The sequence below is a fragment of the Zosterops lateralis genome (assembly GCF_965231275.1).
Source record: "Zosterops lateralis genome assembly, chromosome: 15".
Classification (NCBI taxonomy): Eukaryota; Metazoa; Chordata; class Aves; order Passeriformes; family Zosteropidae; genus Zosterops; species Zosterops lateralis.
Window position 1 is genome coordinate 6126039 of NC_139775.1, and position 23148 is coordinate 6149186.

General features: G+C 36.3%; 1 protein-coding gene across 2 annotated transcripts in view; it reads left to right on the forward strand.

Annotated features, from left to right (window-relative positions):
- The window catches only part of DNAH3 (dynein axonemal heavy chain 3), a 57280-nt gene that overhangs the window by 8235 nt on the left and 25897 nt on the right, over positions 1-23148 (forward strand). For both annotated transcript variants that reach the window (XM_083872434.1, XM_083872433.1), the window contains 28 exons: positions 282-477; positions 1406-1531; positions 2254-2449; positions 2677-2856; positions 3240-3376; positions 3536-3641; positions 4237-4415; positions 4698-4882; positions 6184-6307; positions 6879-7035; positions 8812-8956; positions 9239-9450; positions 9711-9802; positions 10242-10356; positions 10856-10972; positions 11138-11317; positions 12405-12541; positions 13201-13402; positions 13994-14086; positions 14390-14500; positions 16120-16234; positions 16600-16798; positions 17804-17912; positions 18252-18365; positions 19436-19612; positions 20644-20735; positions 21152-21371; positions 22189-22323. In XM_083872434.1, the coding sequence (XP_083728560.1) occupies positions 282-477; positions 1406-1531; positions 2254-2449; positions 2677-2856; positions 3240-3376; positions 3536-3641; positions 4237-4415; positions 4698-4882; positions 6184-6307; positions 6879-7035; positions 8812-8956; positions 9239-9450; positions 9711-9802; positions 10242-10356; positions 10856-10972; positions 11138-11317; positions 12405-12541; positions 13201-13402; positions 13994-14086; positions 14390-14500; positions 16120-16234; positions 16600-16798; positions 17804-17912; positions 18252-18365; positions 19436-19612; positions 20644-20735; positions 21152-21371; positions 22189-22323 (4151 nt within the window). The remainder of the gene's footprint in view (positions 1-281; positions 478-1405; positions 1532-2253; positions 2450-2676; positions 2857-3239; positions 3377-3535; positions 3642-4236; positions 4416-4697; positions 4883-6183; positions 6308-6878; positions 7036-8811; positions 8957-9238; positions 9451-9710; positions 9803-10241; positions 10357-10855; positions 10973-11137; positions 11318-12404; positions 12542-13200; positions 13403-13993; positions 14087-14389; positions 14501-16119; positions 16235-16599; positions 16799-17803; positions 17913-18251; positions 18366-19435; positions 19613-20643; positions 20736-21151; positions 21372-22188; positions 22324-23148) is intronic.

Consider the following 23148-nt stretch of genomic DNA (forward strand, 5'->3'; position numbering starts at 1 on the left):
GGCAGAGAGACGGAATGAAAAATTGTTTCTCCTGCCTCCCATTTTTAGAATCCCATTTTTTTCTCCTTTAATTATTTTTTTCTGAAATAATTTTAGAGTCAAATTTGTAATTTGGTTATTATGCTGTATTTTATGCTGAAAATGTACAAATAACTGTATGGCTGTGTTAGATTCAAATGTGCAGAATTCTACAGTTTCCTGAACTATGAAAATACAGTGGCTTTGAATGTAGGTTTTGGCCATATGTGCAGTCTAACCAAGATATATATGATTTGTTCTAGTTGATTATGTCTTGTTGGATCCGGCTGAGAGGAAGAGACTCTCTATTGGAAGCACCCCACGCCCTTTTCCCCAGAGAGTTATCTGTGCACCCGTCCCATGGCACAGCTCTTATAAAAAAACAAAAAGTTGGAATGAAAGCAATCTGTTTATAGTGAATTCATTGATGCCCACTTTGCAAGAGCTCTGGCTTTCTCAGTAAGATGGCCTGTTCATAGATCTTTATGAAATTTAGCATGTTTTTTATTTTATGATTTCGTTAGTGTAGATCTGCTGACTTGTCTACATAGGCTACAGAGAACCTGGGGGAGCCATTAGATACAAAGTGGCAAAATATGGTTGTTTTCTAAATAATTCTTTTTTCTGAGCCTCTAAGAATTTCAGCATAAAATGATTGTTTCCTGCAGTCACTGAATGAGCATGTTACATACTGTGAAAAGATCATACCCTTTGTTAAAAGGTGCTATGCCTAAATTTAAACAATAAATTTATTATTTTAATAAAATTGAAATATTTTTAAAATAAATTTAAATACAATTTTAATAATTTGAAAACTAAATTATTATTTTAAATTTTAATAAAGATTCTGTGCTCAAGTAAATGGTCATTTGGAGTTTTCATCCTAGTTGCTGATATGAACAAAATTAACTCTTAAAACTGAATACCTTTCAAATGTTTGGAGTTGAAATTTTCCCTGGGACATTTGAAAATTGAGATGTGTAATCTGAGGAAGTTAAATATAAATAAATTTCTTTTTTTTTCCCCCCCATAGAGTAGTCAGGATAGCTACTTATTAATATGGAATAGAAGCAGTAGGTTTCATTCTGTATGTTCTTTAATGACTGGATACACTAATGACTATAGGAAAAGGACAAGGCAATATTAGCAAAGAATTAAGAGTTTTAAACACAGCAAGTACAACTGAAAGTTGTGAAATCTTTTATATTTGTTGATAGAAAATCAGAAATGCACTTCTTGGACAGCTTAGCAATGAAGTGATATTTATAAATGAAATTACATTTTTTTGTGTTTATAATACATTTGAGACCTTCTTGACTATATTTTATGGATTTTTTTTTTTAAAGCAGTATTCCATAAGGATGTGCTCTGTGTTTCCCTTCCCTAGGTACAGTCACCTCCGGTTTGTTCGCACTGCAGAGGTGCTCTGTGCAGACCTGCCGCTGCTGCCTGCGGAGTTTGAGGGCATCGTTCAAAGGCACTGTGGGGAAGCTCGTGATATCCTTCAGAACAAGTCAGTGCCAGCTCTGGTAGCTGTAAATAAATAGAATATCTCAGGGACTGACTTACATGAAGGCCCATTTTTAAAACAGATTTTAGATAGAGATGACAGCAGTCCCAGCCACAAGGCTGCCAAAACAAAGGGGTGAATTGCCCTCAGAGGAATAAATATTGGGATACTGTCAGGACCTTTAGAACTGCAAGAGTACTTGTACAAGAATAAATGGTAATAAACTATGAATAAATGGAGACTTGAATTCAGAAGGTTTCTAACCATGAGAGGAGGAGGATTCTATGTCTGTAAAAATGGTGATGGATTTTTTTTTAATTATGTAAATCAGTCAATTTAAGAAAGAGAATATATGAGGCACATGATAGAAAGTGTTTGAATTCTGCTGCCTGAGGTATCTTCCAAACTTGTTTCTCATTTAATGCTAATAATTGAATGTTGTTTCATAACCAATAAAACAATATAATTTATACTGTTTTGTCTATTACTATTAATTTAAATGAATCATAATGGTCCATTATAACAAGCATCCTTAGTTTTAAAACTTAGGTTTCCTCTAAGTCCTGGAAGGTACAGTTTTGTTTGATATCTAATCATCAATTCTCTTCTAGCCCTTTGGATTTTACTCATTCTTTGGGTGATTTCTGTGTTTAGATTTTGTTGCAAGGAGCAAAGTAAGACTAAAAAGCCTTTAAAAACTTTGTCTCCATATTATTTAACTGTAGGTGGATCCCAGCTTGTGCATCTATTTTCATTGATCAGAGAAATATGTGGCTTCATTTTGCTCCTCAAAGGGACTCTGATTCCCCTGTGAAAGTTGAAAGCTATTTTAGTTCTGTGGCAGCTCTAATGTCATTACAATTGCGTGAGATGGTTATTAACTCCTTAGAAGATCTTCTTGCATTTTTTATGATTCACAAGGTATGTGCTGCCAGGTATATGTATGGTTTTCTGTCCTACATGGGGATAATTCATTTAGGAGTCAGCACCATAAGATCTTGTTTGAAACATCAGATTTTGTATAAATATCAGGGAAGATGCTCCCATTGGTGTTGTGTAGTAAGGATATTGGGGAAGTTTCAACAGTTTAAAAATTTTTATTCCTATAGCTCACTTCTTTGTTTAATTTTTTCCTTCTATTCCCTAAGGATGGTAATGATTTTGAAGAACCATATCGAGGAATGCAGTTCTTTGTATCTCAGATACTCACAGTCAAACTCTGTGTGAAAGAGCCTGATATTGTCTTTGAGCCACCTTTGGGAGCATGTTGGGATTTAATCAGTCATTGCTTCCAGAAGATCCTGCAGAGTGCCGAGGAACTCCCAAAGGTACTGGATAAGTTATAGCTGCATACAAAATACAATATTAATAAAAACTACCTATAATATAAGAAGTTATGAATTAGGCTGAAGACTGACAAATAGAAAATAAAAATGAAGAATATGAATAATGAACTGTACGAACCTTTTGGTTATAGAAGATATTTTTCAGATTCAAGTTATATTGATGCACAGGTTTAATTTTCATATAGTTTTCACAAGCAAACGATGTGAGTGACCAAGTGTTAATTATAGATCAGAGCCTTTTCAGGTTACACTGTTTTTACCAAATAATGATTTTTTTTTTAATGTGGTAGGTGAATGTGTAATAGAACACCTTTTTGTTTGGCTATTCTGTGTCTTGTTACAGTATTTGTAATGATTTCCTTCAGGTAGAGAAACTTCTATTTCCGAAATTACGAAGAGATGATCTGACTCTTAATACAGTCAAACCACATGAGTCATTGTTTTTAGAGTATATAAGCAAACTTGAAAAGATCTTTGAAAGTAACATACTTGGTCCAAAGAAGTAAGTTTTGTCTTTGGTAACTCCATTGCCCTTCCAAACCCTCAGTTTCATAACTCTGTCTGTTTGACTAAATAGACAGTTTGAGTATATTGGTTTCTTTCTACAGAGAAACTTTGCATGAGAAACTTATGTTTGTTTTTGTGGTTTTCTGTGTTTAAGGTATTTAAATGTGTACAGGAAGTACAGCAGTCTGTTGAACAACAAATCACAGCAAGATGTCACAAAATTTTTGGAGAAAAGTCCCTCTTTAGAAGCTTTAAGTGAGGTAATATATTCTTGACAACTGTGACATGTCCATAGAGCCACTAAAACATCACACATGACTTCCTAACTTACTGCGTAAAGAACAAATCACTAATTTTGCCCTTGAGAATACAAGGTAGTGCTCAATTTACATAGCCCTTTACTGTAGGACTGCTGTGGAAATGTAGGAGGAGGTTTCTTTATAACCTTCTTCTGTGAGAAGGTTGCTTGTTGCTTACAACAAAAGGTTGCTTTTGTTGCTTACTTAGCAGAAAGGCTGCCCAGAGTATTTGGTCAATCTGCAGTTTGCTTGTCTTTTGAGTGTCTTGTCCTCAGTCAGGCCTGTCTGCTCTTCTCTTTGCATCCCTGAGTTAGCATATGGCTAAATGCTTCCTTAGGCAGCTTGAGGTCTTCCCTACTATGGCAAATTACTGTGCAAAGCTTTCAGCCCTGGAATCTGTGGATAAGGGCAGGTCTCTGGAAAGATAAAAATGAGTTTTCCTTCTTCTGTTTGGAATAAATGATCCAATTTGTTGGATGGAAACCATTATTTGTGTCAGATTTTTCAGCTCTAGGCTTTTAGGAAAAATAACAGATGTTTTATATTCTGTTTTTAGAAGATTGACAGCTTCACAGAGCTGAAAAGAGAGATTGCTTCTATGGATGTCACTGTTCCTCTGGCCATGTTCTGTCTGGATGCTTTACAACTGAATGAGGAACTCTGCAATCGGACCCAAAATCTCAGAGACACATTGATTGAATTTGAAGTGGTGGAAAACAGACGGTTAAATCAAAGGTACCTGTTGTTTGCATGGATGGTTCTTGCCTGGATTGATGCTATATAACTGTGGATGAGAGACCTTTGTTCATCTGCTGGGTTTTTTAGTGCTGACCAGACAAGTGCAAGAAGGGCAGCCTGGCTGAACAGGGAGGTTTGGCTAGAACTCACAGAAAAAAAAATAAATCAATGCATGAAGAAATTAATTATTTTAGTTTCAAAGACAGAATAATTTTACCAGATCTTGCCTCTCTCTTAATTTACAGTCCCAGTGATATGTCTGTTCTCTTTTTGTTGAAGAATTTGTGATGATTTTAACTTCATTGCAAATAGAATGAGTGAGGTGCCTCAGAGCGTTGAACAATTAGTGGAATATGAAGCATTCTTAAAGAAATCCAGTGAAGTTACTGTTGTTAAACTGAGCAAGGACCTCGACAAAGCAGCACGCAGACTGCAGGTCCTCATGGACTATGCTTATCTCTCTGGTATGTCTAACTACAGAATATAAAATTTCCATATGAGAATATTTACATATAGATATTGGGCTCTGCATGCCTAAATGTTGCATCCTCTAGGGTGCTAATGGAAAGTTTCAAAAGAGACAGAAAGGAAATAAAAAGAATTCAATAGAGGCCAAAATGTACCAGTGCAGCAAGGAATGGAAGAGGAATGGCACACATCATAGACAGAGCTTTTTATTGTGTTCTAGGTCATATAAGGTCAATGATATGTAATCTGCTCAAATGGTGTTATACCTCTATGTTATTAAATAAAAATTCTCCAGATAAAAGCCATCCAAAAAGCCACATGCCCAAGGCTCTCTGACAGCATGCAGAAAGTGTAAGAACTTGCCTCTGTGCAACTGAGGATTATATCAGAATAGGCCTTTACTTGTTTGCTGTCATGGTTTGCTGTTCTTAGTTAATGTAATGGCTGTTCTCTAAGACTGAAGATACACCTGTAGAAATTACTTTTAGTTCGCATTTTTATTCAAAGCGAAAAATGTAATTCACAGATGCAGTCTGTTATTTGCTGCACCTAAAAAGGAATGCAAACCTATTTCAGTGTCAGGACAATACTGTTTCCTTAAGCAGAACACACCCTTAGATCAGACAATGGGAGAAATAACAAGGATATGCTGTGTTTATTAGATTTCATTTATAATAAAAATTAGGATGCCTATGGAAGCCAGGACAATTGGATGTTATATTTTGGACTGCAGTGTTTGCAATTACAGTATTTCATAATTACATTTTCTCTGTAGTTTGGTTTATAAGCATGTGTCCTACATTAGTTATAATGACCTAAGTGCACAGAACAAGCAGACAAATATGAAGATGGAGATGTGTGCTCATCCTGTAGTTGTGATGCTCTGGCTTTTGTGAATAATTCAGCATTTACAGATTGAGGACTAGAAATGGTTTAGACACTTATCCATCTTATGTATGTATAATATACATTTAGTTAGGAGTTATCTCTCTGTGTGTAGTTGAATGGAATTGATATTCTGGAATAACTGTTCTTACTAACTGTCTCTGCCTAGCTAACATCTTATTTAGAGAATTTCACCTTCTTAACTTGATTTTACAGATTTGCTGTCAATCAGAATTGTTTTAGGGAAGAGTTTCTTTGCAGTAAAGATAATCCAGCCACCAGTTTCTTTGCTTTTTCTTAAACGTAGTTTAACGGTTTTGCTTGGTAGTAGCCATTCTATTATATAATAACCATTCTATTAAATCATTGGTTAAAAAGTATTTTTTAAAGGTGTCTGTATTTTTTATTTTAGATGATGACATAAACCTGAACAGCAGAGTTTTCCATTGGCTTAATGATATTAAGAAAGTATTTGAAAGTAGCAAAAATGTGTTGACTGACAAGAGGATTCAGGTGGAGAAGGCATTGATGGAAAGGTATGATGTTAATTAATTTTTTCTCACTGAGTATTTTTAAAGAAAAGGAAAATCTCAATATGAGTAGAAGGGAGATAATTTCAAAGAAGGAAAACTTAGAAGGAACCTGAGAAAGTAAGGAATAAATCTAGCTTGTAGTATTATGGAGATTTCTGAAAAATACTGTTGGTGAGGGTGGATTTGAGTATCCCTATACTTAAATAGATCTGAAAGGAGGAATGAGGATTGGTCCAGAATATTCATAATTTTATGTTGTTACATTGATTACTACAGCACTACACATAGTTTTGTTACATTGTTTTCACTCTTCGTTTATTTTCTCCAGGTAGTAGAGTTAGCAGATGTAAGTAAAGTAAATCAATTGTGAGGTTTGAAAATGAGCCTTGAATTCTAATTCTGTGAACAGCATGGTATTGATAGAACTGGTTAGTGAGCTTTCACTCGCATCTGTGTTTATACTAGTATTGAGGTCAGTTTTCATGTGACAGTGCCTATTGTAATTAATGAAATAATTGTAGCCTGAATAGGAATGAAACACAACATCATATTAACTTAGCTATCTTTTTCTTAGGTGCTCTCAGTTTAAGGAAACTCTTGAAGGTTATTATAAGGAAGTAGAAAGCTACAAAAAGCGGGGAGATATCGTGACTGCGGAAGAATTGAGGAAGAATGTTGAGAATTTCAAAGTGTTAAATAATAATATAGATAATGCACTAAAAGAATTTGAGGTTAGTATTTATTCATCAAATATGGAATGGGTTACAGTGTGCTGGATGAGCAAAAGTTTGGTTCCTGCCCCAGTTTTCTTTTCAGAGTTCTGGCCATATATTGATAGGATAGTTTTAAAATTTCCAAATTCTCAGGGATGTGGCAAATACCTTTTTGTGCCTGTGTGCTTATTTGTCCCAACCACTGAGTTGAAGAGAAAATTTTGGGGAAAAAAGAAATCAGGGAGTTAAAAAAATTGAAATACTGAATTTCACTGTTCCGAAGCAGTCAGTAGTACCAGATATTATCCACAGAAAACAATTCTGACAGTTGGCAAAGGCAGAATGTAAGGGAGCTGGCATTTTCCCTGAATCATGGTTTGTGCACAGGGGCTGTGTTTTCAGTCCCTCTGCTTGTTCTCAAATTAAACCCAAATGTTTTTCAGCTGTTTGTATAATTTCCATTTAATGTTGATAGGCATTAAATATACATTTTAACACATAACAGGAATTTCAAATGCTAAGAAGCGAACTGAAGACCAAGATTTCTAGATTTTGTTCAGAGCTCCCCATCCAATTTACTGTATCGTCCTAAGTTGAACAGTTTGTCTGAGCTGTGACTCTGCTGGAAAATGAGAAGGGTTGTCTTTGAGAGAGCTCATAGGCATTGTGAGGCTTAATTAATCTTCTAAATCACAGTGAGACAATGAGATTTCTCCATATATGGAGCCATAAGAGTCAAAATTTTAATTAAGTCCCACTTAAAAGAAAAAATGGAATCAATTAAATGAGTTTAGAATTTAAATAAATTGGTAGTCTTACACATCAATACTATTAATCTGATTTAAAGGCATCTAGTATATTTAATTAGTGTCAGTTAACAGCACTGATATGCTCTTATAGGTAGATCAGAACAATTAATTAAGCCTAAGTTTCTTAATACATGAGAGGTGTATCCACACAATTGAAATGACATGACAATTAGCTCGGTGAATGCATGAATTTAACTATCTTTTGGATAAAATAAAAAAAAAAAAGGAAAATATGGATTTTCATATTTTTTTCTGCCTGCAGTTCATATTAAATGATTACAAGTTTTATGAAAGGTCTGTTGGTATTATAAAAGCACAGACTCAGGACTCAATCTGAATTCAGTGTCTGCATTTCAGCCAGCATTTCTTGGTACTTCACCTCCCTAACAACTGTAAAATAAAGAAGACAATACTTTTTCAAAATCTAAATCTTTGTGCATTGATTTTTAGGATGAAATATTTTGGACCAAGACAGTGTCTTACCATGAATAAACACAGCAATTAACACCTGTTTTGGTGGGAGCTCCCAGATAATTCTGTAAAAGAAAAAAACTTAATCACAAGTTTAAAAAAAATTCTACAAGCCTCTTTAACTGAGGAGCTTACATTCAGATTTCACAGTGGATTGGAAATTTGTGAACCTTGTTTTCACTGAATTCCATAGTTCATTATCTTATTCTAAAATAGATTTGGATTTTTAAAGTTATTTGAGTAGTAAAAGATACCCCAAAATACTGAGTTAACCATTGGACTTGATCTCAGAATGGTTTAGGTTGGAAAAGACCTCTATGATTTCATTAAAAAACTAGGGGAACTTTCAAGAACACCATTACCTTATGCATCTAAAATCCACAGACCTATATCAACAGATCTGTCTGGCTTTAGGACATGTAAAATAATTATGTTCAATATTGTCCGTTTGAAAGTTTAAACAGCAATAGGAATTTTTGATGGAAATAATGTACTTTTCTTTTTTCCCTTAAAGGGTATTAATTATGAAGAAGATTTGCTTGGGCGGGAGAAGACTCAATTTCCTCTCTTGCAAACTATAATTACAACCAAAGAACCCTTTGAGCAGCTTTGGGTAACAGCATATACTTTCCATACCAAATCTGAGGAATGGATGAATGGTGAGGCTTTGATGTTCATTTGATGAAACATGTTATTTGCAGTTAGCTAAGTAGAAGCTGAGAGGATTGATTAGTTGTGAGAAAATAATTTTAAAGGAATAAATGCTGCTAAGCAGCATGGAAAAGAGTTACTGACTTGGAATTTGCATTAAGATAATTTTTTATAACACCATTGATTTCCAGTTAGAGGACAATGATTAAAAATAGCTATAACTAAACCACCCTGGGAATCTCCTTGTGCTAATGTGCCTGCTGTGCTTTTTTTTATGCTGTTGTATTCAGGATCTCTTCAGCAGTTGAATGCTGATGAAATTAGTGAAGAGGTTGGAAACATGTGGAGGACCATGTACAAACTCTCTAAGAGCTTCCCAGATGTGCCCGTGCCCAGGCGCATGGCAGAATCCATGAAATTCAAGCTTGATAAATTTAAACAGCATCTGCCTGTCCTGTCAATTGCCTGCAATCGAGGGATGAAGGAGAGACACTGGGTGCAGGTACTTTAAACTCTGCCTTAAGTGTGGAAATATTCTGCCACAGAAACTGACAGTCCAATATCTTTTGTCCTGTGACATGATACATCCAGTTTTGAAATTTGTAATGCCACAGGCAGAACCTTTTTTAAATTAATAATTTATGGCAGAAAAGCAAATTAGGGTGTTGCACTAATACTTCATTGGAATTCGTTGCTTGCTGTTTGAAAATATTTTATAAAAATGCATCTTGATGATAGACTTATTTCTTATTTTATTTTCAGATTAGTGAAATTGTAGGACGTGAGATCAAACCAGATGAAAACACTAACTTTAAATACATATTGGAATGTGGACTCCCACAATTTATTGAACAGTAAGGAGTTTAATCTAGTCTCATTTTTTAGACACATTTCATAGCTCAGATACCAAATATTAGCTCTTTTGGGGTTTTTTGTGCTGTTAGAACATGCTGTAAAATCAGCCGTGTTTATCAAGGTGTGAACTGTCAGTTGTTCTTGTAGCATAGAGGCATAAAAATCCAGTTGTATTCCTAAATCGCTTCATTTTCTCCTTCAGAATTTTCTGTCTGTATTTGTCTTCCAATTAATATCAATATCTTTAACTTGGTGAGGTTGAAAGTGGAAAAAATATTCCTTGAAGAACGAGTCTATGGTATTATTAACAAATTATTACAATATGCAATATACAATATTACAATTACTGATATGCAACTCTACCTACAACTGCTTATTTTTTTTGCTCTTCAGCTATGTTACAAAAACATTTCAAAGGTATGTTTCATTTCAATTTAGAATAGAACCTATTGGAGCAGCTGCAAGTAAGGAGTATTCCTTAGAGAAATCAATAGAGAAAATGAAATCGGAGTGGGTCAATGTGTACTTTGGTTTGACAAAGTACAGGGAAACTGTAAGTAAGCACCAAATCAATATATGTATCTGAAAAGAATTGTTTTGATTCTCAATACCAATTGAGAAATATTAAAGGGATGTTGCTGCTGATTCATTGTGGTGCAATGGAAAGTTGTATCTTAGCCCACAGCTGGGCAAATGTCTCCATTATTATAACTCTTTCTATGTGGACTTTAGTATCTGGACAGCTTGTGATCTCACATACTCATCCTAACAAATCTGTAAGCCTGAGGACTTCCCCAGTATTGTAGGGAAAGCTGGACAGCAGCAAAATTTTAACTTGCCCAGAAAAAACAAGAATCACATGCACAAGACTGAGTCAGAAGGCACCAGCTTCCTATCGCAAAACAATCTGTCTCTGGACCTTTGGAACAGAGGTGTACAGAGGAGATTCCATTTGATATCTTCACATCATAGAGAAGGGGAAACAGGAAGCTGAATAGGTGGTGAAATAAAGTGGCTGCCCTTTGACTTACCAAAACGTGGTGTATTTACAGGACACCAACATCCTGTCGTCAGTGGATGACATCCAGCTTTTGCTGGATGATCACATTGTTAAGACTCAGACAGTGTGTGGCTCTCCCTTCATCAAACCAATAGAAGCTGAATGTGTGGTAAGGAAAAGCTAGTTTGATTGACCTTGCATGTCTCATAATATGCTTTCTCCAAGTGCTTCAAGATATTTTGACATGATAAGATGTTAGAGAGTTGTTAACTAAGAACATATTCATATTTTTTTTCTTGTAATTTTACTTAATTACTAAATGTTTTCTTTGCAGGCTTGGAGAGATAAGCTGTGTTTAATGCAAGATATTATAGATAACTGGTTAAAATGTCAGGCAACATGGTTGTATTTGGAACCAATTTTTAGTTCGGAAGACATTATAGCTCAAATGCCTGAAGAGGGCAGAAAGTTTAAGATTGTGGATTCCTACTGGAAAAACATTATGACAGAAGTGGTAAGTGCTAACATTTCATAAATTGCGCATTTTCATGCACATCTGGTAACATGATTATTAATATCATGTGCATACACTGTTCTTTTCTGCAGTTGGGTGTTTGTATTGATGGAGTGGAAAATCCTTTACTGAAGTCCAACAAATTCTAGTCTTGCAGTAAAATTGTAGATTACATCATTATTGTATTGAGATTTCTCTAAAGGTTGGCTGTTGAAAGGTGAATTATAGCTCAAGGAACATGAATTCTAAATTTTCTAGCTTTCTTATGGCTAAATGGTCAGAATTAGGTAGAAAGATAAATGATTTGTGCTTTCAGGATCTGCTTACAACTTCACTGGAAAGGTACAAAGCCTTGTCTGGATACAGTGAGAATTTGCTTTAGAGTTACAGGGTGTACACACTTTCGGAGCAACTAAGTTTTTTTTCATGTGATTGTTCTCTAATATGTGACAGCATGATTATTCAAAGATTTAATGAATATGGACTGTCATGGTAGCATGTCAGGTTAAGATAATGGGGAAAGGAAGTGCAATTTGGTAACCTGTTCAATTCCTTGTAAATAAGAAGTTGAGTAAGAGGCCAGACAGTGGTAGTGTGAGCTGAGATGTTTGTCAGAAATGCTGTGAGTGTGTGGTTTTGTGATAAAGGTGTTGAAATAATCAGTGTAACTAAATAGGAGTTGAAACCTGTCCAATAGCTCAGACTGTGACTGATGAGGCCTGTACTGAAACAGATTCCTCTGAAGAGGAGTGTTACCAGAAAGAGAACAGGGAATAATTGCCTGTGCTGTCTCTGACAGAATTTATTTGGGAGTGGAAAACTGTGTAGCAAGCTCAAGACACATGAGCAAGTGCCAAAAATCTTATTTGTTGATATTGCGTTCATTAATGTCTATAAAGTTCAAATTGGTAACATTGACAGTCTGAAAAGCAAAACTATCAAATAATGCAAATATATTTAATGAAAGCACACTACAGAAAAGAATTACATCTTTTTAGCCTCCTGTAGTATATGTGATTGATGCTAACAATTTTAATGTAAAACTTGCAGTTTTAGCAGTTTCTGCTATGTGTTTGTTTTTACAAAGGTGAAAGACACAAAGGTACTTGCTGCAACTGAACAACCCAAGATGTTAGACAGACTTCAGGAAGCAAATACTCTCTTAGAGGACATTCAGAAGGGGCTGAATATTTACTTGGAGTCGAAAAGATTATTTTTCCCAAGGTAAATTATGTAAACAGGCTGAAGTTAGAAACAAGAAGCCATAAGCTCTTTCAAATAATTTCAACTGAACTTAAAAGTCTCATTTTATAAACATGTGTGGGACACAGTCCTATGCAGCAAAAAAGGAAAAGCTGTTCTCATCTCCAGACATAACTCATTTTCCTCAGTTGAAAAATGCCAGAAGAGGTGGGGATGGGGAGGCACAATCTGTCTATCACAATGTAAACTTTGATTGGGAAAGGCATTGTTGCTTACAGAGTATTTTTGAAGGAGCTTGCTACCTTCCCATGGCTGATATGCAATTATGTCCCTGCCCCACCCTTTCTCGGGCTGTGTGATCCCTGGGAGCTGTATATTACACAAGGAGCAGGAGTCAGGGTTTTTACAGAGTACTTAATATCTGGCTGGAGCCATCTGGTCTTCCTGCCTGAGTTTGAGAAGCCTTTTTCTTCTTTTCCATTAAAAGATGGTCACATGGAAATTTTGAAAAAACAAATGTGATGAGTTTTATAATGTTAAAAATCACTTAAGGAAAGGGATTTGAGATAATAATTTCCTCTCTGATACACTAGTATCTTAAACAACAATAAAACCAATTGTATGAGTAGATTATTAATGGCAATTTTCATGACTGGAAAGTAATTGTATTTTTCTGGCAGATTCTTCTTCCTGTCTAACGATGAGCTGCTTGAAATACTGTCTGAAACAAAGGATCCACTTCGAGTACAACCACATTTAAAGAAGTGTTTTGAAGGAATTGCTAAACTGGAGTTCACAGAAGATCTGGAGATCATAGGCATGATCAGTTCAGAGAAAGAAGTAGTTCCTTTCATAGAGAAAATCTATCCAGTGAAAGCAAATGTAATTTTTAAAAAATTTTACTGTATGAAATTAGATCAATACATAATACATTGAATAAAATGCATGTTTTTGAGGGAATTAAGTTTAAACCATTTAGGATCACATCATGAAAGGAGTTTAGGAAGTGAGAGTGAGAGTGTGGAGGTATTCTAGAATAAAAAGGATTTTCCACAAAAAGAAGTAAGACATACCACTTCTGCAGTAAATTCCTCTGAAAGGTGGGGCATGTTGTGAGTTATAGATACTCTTTTCCCTTAATCCTGCAGGAACAAAGCATGCCCTGGCTTAAAATGAGCAGGCTTAGTTGATCATGCAATCCGTGTTATTTGTTTATGCTTATATGAAACATATCCAGCTGTTTCTTTATCTGGGTTGTCTTTAGAGTTAGCTTAATATACCTGCCTTCAGACAGTATAAAATACAGTATAACTAGTCAGATTTTGTGTAATTTCAATCTTTATTGCTTTTATATGCAACACCCAGATCCGAAGAAAGCATATTTATGCCTAACACATCCCAAATAATTTGTCATTGAAGAAGTAGACAATCAGGAAATGTGTATCAACTCTTACCTGTTTTTCTTTCTTGAAGGGCATGGTAGAAAAATGGCTTCTGCAAGTAGAAGAAATGATGTTGGCCAGTGTAAGACAAGTTCTTCAAGAGAGCATAAAAGGATATAGCCAGGTAATTATTTCTGAACTATGGTATAAGTTAGATTTCACAAATATACATTAATAGGTTGCTCAAATTCTTAACCAGGAAAACATGCTTGAAGCTAAGTGGAATCTAGCTCTTACTGTTCAATAGTACCAATCTGAAGTTTTAATTCTGAAGTTTCATGAAGTAATAGTATTAAAGCCTTAGATGCTGATTCTCATTTATGTACAGCATGAGACAAAAGACATTTGTGGAAATTAATTGTTTCAGTGCTATAATCGAATGTATTTATATAAATTCTTGTGTTTGAAATTGATCTTTTGGTTTAAGGTTCCTCGAAAAGAGTGGGTACTCCAGTGGCCTGGACAGACAGTTATTTGTGTTTCATCCATTTACTGGACAGAAGAAGTGTCTGAGGCTATAAGTAAAAAAACTTTACAAGTAAGATTTTCTTCTAACTTTCTATTTCTAGGCACTGAACTCTGATTAATTAATAAAAAGCTCCTTCTAGCAAAGAAGACCCTCAGTCAACAACATCTTGCAATTTACTCATGCAGTGCTTTATCTTGATTTTCCTTTTGCACTGGGTCTTAGCAGAGGTTTGTTCCCATTTACTTGGGTGTGTATCAGAAGAAATCCTACTGAAGGAAACTGTATTACTTCATTTACGAGTGATACTGGTGTAAATTAAAGTACCAAACAGAAAGTGACAGACCATTGTTAAACACTATGTATTTTTATTTCTAATTCTTGTCTCTGCATGGGAAGCCTCAGAGAAACAGGCAGGCAGAAATCTCCCTTTACAAAAGGGTGAAGTTATTTCAGAGAATCACAGAATCAATGAGGTTGGAGAAGGCGTCTCAACCCATCGAGTCCAACCCATGACCCAAAACCACCTTGTCAACCAGACCCTGGTTAAACACCTCCAGGGACAGTGACTCTACCACCTCCCTGGGCAAGCCCTTTCCAATGTCTAATCACTCTTTCTTTGCAGAAATTCTTCGTAATATTCAATCTAAACTTCTCCTGGCACAGCTTAAGACTCTATCTATACCCTTGTCTTGTCACTTGTTACTGGGGAACCCAGCCCTCATCTGACTCCTGCCTCCTTGTAGAGAGGGATAAGGTCACCACTGATTTCTCTGGTTATTGCTTGACTCTCCTGGTAAGGAAGGTGCAGCAGCCAAATTTGTTATTTCATACAAGAAACTTTCCTTACATGTTCATAGTGCCTCTGTCACTACAGCAGTTTTAACTGTCTCTTCACTGAGGCTTTATTCAAACACACGCTCAAGCAGTGGAAATAATTTCTGTTTAATTCAATGGGCTTTTCTGTGATCCTGTTTAAGCTGGGCAGAAGAAGATTTATTCGGAGATTAAATCTGTCAATAGAATGTTTGGGCTGCTTTTTGAATGTTGAAATAGAAAAGGGTTAATAAACTTTACATCAAATATTACATTTTAATATTAGCTTTTTAGTTTCTCTATCTTTACTGAATTTCTTAGCTTTAATTTGCCATTATTGTTTAACACCACTTGAAGATCTTATTTGATATATCCAGACAGAACTAAAATGTTTATTACTTTCAGAGAAAGTATACTGAGTAATCCATAGCTGCAGAAAAATGAGAAGGAATCACAGAACAGTGAATCACAGAATATAAGGGACCTCTGGACATCATGTAGTCCAACACCTGTTTAAATAGAGCCAACTAAACCATGTTGCTAATGGACTTGGTCCTATATGCCCATTCCTTTCTTGTGTGGGGGAAGCAAAGTAAAGAATATTTTCTCCCTTTCCATTGTAGAATTTTATCAGTTCCATTAGGAAGAAAGATAAACTTTCTGCTTATACTACTTTTGGGCCGTAAATATTTTTGAAGTGTTCATATTAAAATAAAATGCCAGTATACAAAAGTGAATTTAAAATATTTGTTTAGTGCACAGACTACCATTAATATGTTTTGTTGGAGAGGCTGTCTCCAATGATTGCACCTACAGGAGCTTAGGAACTGCTGGCTACAGCATCACATTAATGCCTGTGTTTGATCCTGTGACAGGATTTCTTGGAGAAGAGCAATCTACAGATCAAGGACATAGTTGAGTTGGTGAGAGGAAAGCTGTCCAGTGGAGCCCGGCTGACCCTTGGAGCTCTCATTGTCATCGATGTGCACGGTAAAGTGCAGCTGCTGCTCCCCCTGTGACATCTGGGGCAGTGCTGCTGTCATTGACTGGATGGACTATTGGAGAGAGGCACCTAAAATGCTTTCTCTAACCTGAATCATCCTTTGCAGACTTATTGTTCAGTACTGCACCAGGGTCTTCCATCTTAGAACAGACACTGGAATCTAGTTACAATTAAGCTGATGTCCTATGCAAAACAATTGCAAATTCCTCTCTATCATGAAAACCAGCCTCTAAATGTTGAATTACTCTTACATAGTTCTAAGTAAATGTTACTTTACTTATAAGTTGTTGTAAGTAAACTACCACAGTAGGAGTATCTAGGGTTTTTAAACAATCTGTGTCTTATTCTGCAGCTCGTGACGTGGTCTCAAAACTGGTTGAAGACAAAGTCACAGATCTGAATGACTTCCAGTGGATTTCTCAGCTAAGATACTACTGGGCAGAGAATGATGTGATAGTGAGAATGATAACAACAGAAATGAAATATGGTTACGAGTATCTGGGAAATTCTCAACGTCTGGTTATAACCCCACTGACAGATCGATGTTACAGGTAAAGACATATTGTCTGTGAATAATGTTTTCTTTTTTTGGATTGATCTGTGTTTACTTTCATTTGTTCTAGTTAATAGTAGGAGGAACCTCAGCAGCTAACATTTTCCTGAAGATTTTGCCCAAATATGGTAAAAATATTTAAAATATATAGTCTTCTACACCAGCAGAGTAATAGATTCTACTGTATCCAAGAAGATGCTTCTGAAAAGAAATGGCAGCACATGGTATTGGAACTGCAAAGAATTCTACAGTAGCACTGGTCAATTAATTTATCTGAAGTAAGACACACAGTTTGGGTATACCTACCTGTAAGATAAAAGAGGTAATTATAGAGCCATTCACAGATATTCAAATGCAGTTAGCTTCCTGTTCCTCTGCTGGCTTGCAAGAGGTTGTAATGGAAATTACACTTCAGTCCTCAAGATTGAGATATTCAAAAGCATTTGGTATTTCAGCTCTTGTGAGCCCTCAAGACATGAGTCAAAGCCTTTGAATGAGGGTTTAGTAAAATAATCAGATCACTCTAGTGTTAGCAGGGATCTCTTTTTAGTAAGATGTTCACTTGAAAAGTGATGTGATTGCCAGGTTTCTGTAACAACCTTTATGCTTTCTCATCCATTTCTGAAGATTGGCTAAATTTACAAAGCTAGCTTCAAGCTCTTGCCAGTTCAAGTGCCCCTTGAGGGATATGTGTGCTTTTCCAGACTCTACCATTTTGCTCATGGCACTGTTCATTTATTTGTGTAATTGAGGGTATACAAGGTGGATGCATGTAATGAAAGCTTCGACGTTCCTTTTAGACCAAATGGCTGAATGTGATGTTCCACAATTAGAAAATCACTTATGAGAAAATACTGGGTTTTAGGCCAAGCTGCAAAATCAGTAAAGAAACAAGTAAATTGTTTTCAGGAGAGCCTGCATAGGAAAATACTTATCAATCCATTCAGAAATAATTTGGCATTAAAGATTACTATTTCTAATTCCTGTGTTCTTGATAATGTAGGACATTAATGGGTGCCTTGAAATTATGTCTTGGTGGCGCTCCAGAAGGGCCTGCTGGAACTGGCAAAACAGAAACAACTAAAGATCTAGCGAAAGCAATAGCTAAGCAGGTACCAAAAGTCCCTTTTTTTACTTTCCACTTTGTTTATGTTTGGTTATGTAGATATTAAAATGTCATAATTAAGCAAGTGCTGCTTAGTTTGTAGCTATTCATTTACCGTCAGACTGGAACATCTGAAAGGTCTTTCCCAGCCTAATGATTCTGTGATTCTGTTCTTTCCTCACAGGAATAGTTGGTAACAAGCTCACATTTAGGACTGTGTCTGTATGGCATCCTGGTTTTCTAATCCAAAATTAGCAACAGTAATCCCTTCCCATTTTAGATGCTAAGAATTGAATAGGAGACTTTGTGATAATACTGAGAAATGTTCTCTGTGTTTTTGTTGTAGTGTGTTGTCTTTAATTGCTCTGATGGCCTCGATTACAAGGCAATGGGCAAGTTCTTCAAGGGGCTGGCACAAGCTGGGGCATGGGCCTGCTTTGATGAGTTCAACAGAATTGAGGTAATGTTCTATCTCAGACAAAATGAGAAAGCTTTAATTTAAGACACAAACTTTAGATTTAGACAGGACAGCATTATTGCCAATTTTCTGCTTTTAGTTGTGGTGAGGCCTCTTTGTTTTGATAGTGACACAGAAATAGGCACTCAGCTGCCTGCTCATGCCTACCTGTGCTGTGCTGCAGAAATGTGTTCTGGGTTAATTTAGCTGAAAAAAAAGCTCCTTAAATTTCTTTTTTCTTTTGTATGTGCCACTCATTTGTTGGGAAAGAAATGTTCTTGTCTTCTCCTTGAGAAATCAAGCTACAGCTGTGAAGTTGCATTGGTCTATGTTCAGCACAAGACAGACATATCCCAGTGGAGGCATTCCTGTAATGACTACAACTGAGTGTCACTAACTGAGTGACCTGATTATCGAGCTGTGTAAACAGACACATCTAATTCTCCCCTTGATCTTACTCTAGTCTTTTTGGTTTTAATTTGGTCACTAGTGACTTTGGATAAGTTTTATAATTACTTTGATGAAATTCCATTTAAGTACATACTAGTAAATTCCATTCTGTATGTATTAGTATCTTTAACTCCTTAATGTTTCCATTTTTCTGATGTAGCTTGTTTTCTAGTGAATTCAAGAATTAGCATTTCTTTTCCAATATTCTGTTACCTTGATACTTCAAAACAGTCAGCAAGCCTTACCTATTGTTTACCCTCAGTTTTGGGCATTGAATGAATCGGTTTTTCTGGAGGGCCTAAACTATGTGTCTGAATTGAAGGAAAAGTGCTTTTAGACGCCTCCAGAGGGAGTTCCTGTCCAACTAACTTACATGTCTACATTCAGGCACACGGTATTTCTTTGAGGAGGCTTTTAGAAGCCTCTGTTGATCAGTCTCTGTTAGTTGAGTAGAGAACAATGGCACTAACTTTCAGAGGATCCCTTCGATAGGCAGCTAATACATAGGCTCAGGGTGATTTTTCACTGGAGGAATGCAAATATAGCCATCAAAATATGTAAACATAATCATTTATTGAGTCTCCAAGTGTCTTGTGTTTTCCAATCTGTTCTGTCTGTATTAGGTTGAAGTATTATCTGTAGTTGCCCAGCAGATCCTTAGCATCCAGCAAGCTATAGTTCGTAAACTCAAAAAATTCATCTTTGAAGGGACAGAGATCTCTCTTAATCCTACATGTGCTGTGTTTATTACCATGAATCCTGGCTATGCTGGACGGGCAGAGCTGCCTGATAATCTGAAGGTAAGTCTGAAATCCTGCTTTCTTGTAGAAATTAAACTGAATTTGCGACTTCAAGTCTAAAGTAATAAAAAAGTAGAGTAATAAGCTGATGTGTTGCTTAAGGAATTAGAACACCCTCACTCTGAACATCCCCTCTCTTGCTACTTCTGCTGAGCATGACCCCATATGCTCTGGAATATCCCTTGGGTCAGCTGTCCTAATTGTGTCTCCTCCCTGTGCACCCGTCCTCCTGGATGATGTGTGGGGTGAGGAGCAGAAAAGCCCTTGACTCTGTCTGAGCTCTGCTCTGCAGTAACTAAAACATCCCTGAATTATCAACACTGTTTCCAGCACAAATCCAAAACACGGCTCAGGCCAGCTACTGTGAAACAATTTAACTCTACCCTAGCCAAAACCAGCACAACTGATAACCTATTCAAGTGTATCCTGCTGTGCTTTTCACCAAGCTTTAGTAAACAGTTAGGGTTGTGCAAAATGCACAGAGGAAAGGTCTCAGTCAAATCATAAATCATATTGATACCAGTTTACAGCTTTAACTGCTCTCCCTAACTGGGAATTCTCTGGATTTACAATGGCTTGGTGGTCCAAATCCCAATTTAAATTTATTATAGCTTTGTGAGTTGCTAGGACACTATGAGAGACTGATATAGTCCTGGTTCTTTTTCTAACATTGCCACACTTCTTTGCATGATTTTTTTCAAGGCATTAACCCCACCTTGTGCTAGTTTGTCTGTTATGAAGTTATGAAGTCTGTCGTGAAAGTGAGATGAATGTCACCTCTCTTTTCCTCTATTCACAGTTCTTTAGAAATTACTCTTTCTATGCATTTGTTACTGCAGTGCTTAGCACAGACCTCTTGAACTTCTTGGTAAGATCAGAACAGAATAGAATTCTAAAGCAGTCTCATAGATTTCAGATGATTCATGAATTCTTTACATTCATTAATTTATGGAGAGATGGTATTCTTACAAAACAGGCACAATTAATTACAATATTTCATAGTCAAAAGTCGGTATCTTTTTTTTTTGCAGGCACTGTTCCGAACAGTTGCCATGATGGTCCCAGATTATGCCTTGATTGGGGAAATTTCACTTTATTCAATGGGATTTCTGGACTCTAAGAGGTAAGACAAGCTGAATTTTCTACCTTAGTTGAGTTTGATCTACCTCATTCCTCTATAAGGCATATATGTGTGTTTGAGGCATATATGGACAGCTGTTGATGTTTTGTTTCTCTAGAAAGCACTTTTTAATCTCCTGCTTTTTTGTCAATTCTCATTTACCATCTCATATTGCCAGATGTGTGCTTGTACACAGAATCACTTGGAAAATGTATCAAAATATCAAACAGAATTCCTAGATGATGTACAGGTTCTCTAGTTTGGCTTGATCTACAGTTTTGCTTCCCAGGTGTCTTGGGCCATCTTGTCTGCTGCTGTGTCTTAGAATCACTGCAGATACTTTGTGTATAAAGGAAGGTAAATTATTTTCCTTGCACAGTGAGATATTTTCACTCTACATAATATTTTATTTTTCACAGTCTTGCCCAGAAAATTGTTGCCACCTACCGTTTGTGCTCAGAGCAGTTGTCATCTCAGCACCACTATGATTACGGAATGCGTGCGGTGAAATCTGTCCTGACAGCAGCAGGAAACCTAAAACTGAAGTACCCAACTGAAAATGAGAGTGTGTTGTTGCTTCGGGCTCTGATGGATGTTAATTTGGCCAAGTTCTTGTCTCAAGATGTGCCATTGTTTCAGGTAAGGTATTAGGCCAGTATGGTTTAGGTTTTATGATGATGAGATCCATTGTAAGAACTCAGAGAAACTGGTCATTATCTTAGTTTAGAGCAGTTTGATCTAGATGATGCCATAGTAGTGGAGAATTATTTCAGTCCACTGATCTGGAGGAACTCTTTGGTCCTGTTAGGTTTATTTTGAAAAGCAAATTTTCAGTGGTGCCTTTTAAGTTACTCTATAAAATGTTTTAGATAGTATCTTGTTAAAAATCATCTTGTGCTGTTTCATTCGTGGAAATCATTCTTTGAAGTTTGTTTTCTGGCTTTGTGCTTGAAAAGAGGTGAGGATAATTAAGTTAAGGTCAATTAGAAATTTGAGTTCAGAATAAAAATGGTGAAGTTTCTGTTGGCATGCTGCTTTAATAGAAAATAAAGACTACGTTAAGCTACAAAGCAATCAATATTGAAGAGTAAAAGCTAAGGTACAAGCACAGCCAGAGTCACTGTTCTGAAATTCTGGAGCACATACCCTTCTATTTAATCACTGAAATTCTTTCAACAGCTTTCACATAGTTTTGTGTAATCCTGATGGGGGGAAATTTGCAAAGGTTAAGCTTCTTTCTACAATAGCAATATGTTTATGAGAACTGCAGGCACAGATTTCTGTTTCATGTATACAAAATACTTCCATGGCTACAGTTTGCCTAGAAGTTAGTTTTGTCCAGCTGAGGACATTTGGTTTTAAGCTCCTGTTATCTATGTGAGTATTGATTTACTTGGGAATTTTATTTTTTATAAGCTGTGTTTAAATAGTGTTTTCTTCTGTCTTTCCTTAACAGGGTATCATATCTGACCTATTTCCTGGAGTGGTTCTTCCTACACCAGACTATGATTTATTTGTCAAGGCACTAACTGAAAATATTGAAAAATTGAATCTTCAAGCAGTGCCATGGTTCATTGGAAAAATTATTCAGGTTTATTTTCACATACTTCTGGGGGAGAAAAGCACAAGAGCACAAGAAACACTCTTCATTCACTGTCTATGTCATGATGAATAGCTAATAGTTTCCTTACCAATTAATGGACTATTACAAATGGGGTATTTTTACTAAGTAAAAATCATGAAATAAAAGCCTGCTTTGATCATAGTGATTTTATAATTCAGTCTGTGAAGGAGTTACTGTGTGCAGCCACATTGTAGGGCTTGTGCTCCAGGAGAGAAAGTTAAAGTGAATCTGTTACTAACTACAGCAGTGTAGCCTAGTGAACAGAATGCTGGACTGGGAGTCAGGCTCTGTTCCCAGTTCTGTTCAGTCTCTGTGAGAAGTCTTGAAAGAGGTGACCTTGCTTAAGCTTCACTTCCAGCCCTGTGTTCCCACTGCCTCCCATTTACTAGTATTGAGGACCTTTTAAATGATACTGAACCTTTTTTCTTCTGCAGCCTAGTGACAGGGTAATGGCAAGGGTAAAAATGTGTGGCTTAGACCAGGGTCATCAGTGGCCTCTCCAACAGCAGTTCAGACTTCATGGCTTATGTTCAGACTTGCTTCGTGCTGCTTTTCAAACCATACTGTGTCTTTCATTTAAAGTGGGATAATGTTAACTGGTTAGGAAGCTAAAATAGGGAATATCAGCCTTAACATGATAAAAAAAATCTTCTTAGGGATTATTACAGGTCTGTTTGATGGTGGTTTTGCTTTGGCTTGAGCTTTGACAAGATCTTGTGGGGTGACTGAGGAAGTTGCCGCTCTTGCAGTCCAAAGTCAAGCCTCTGTGGGACTGACCATGTGCCAGATCCT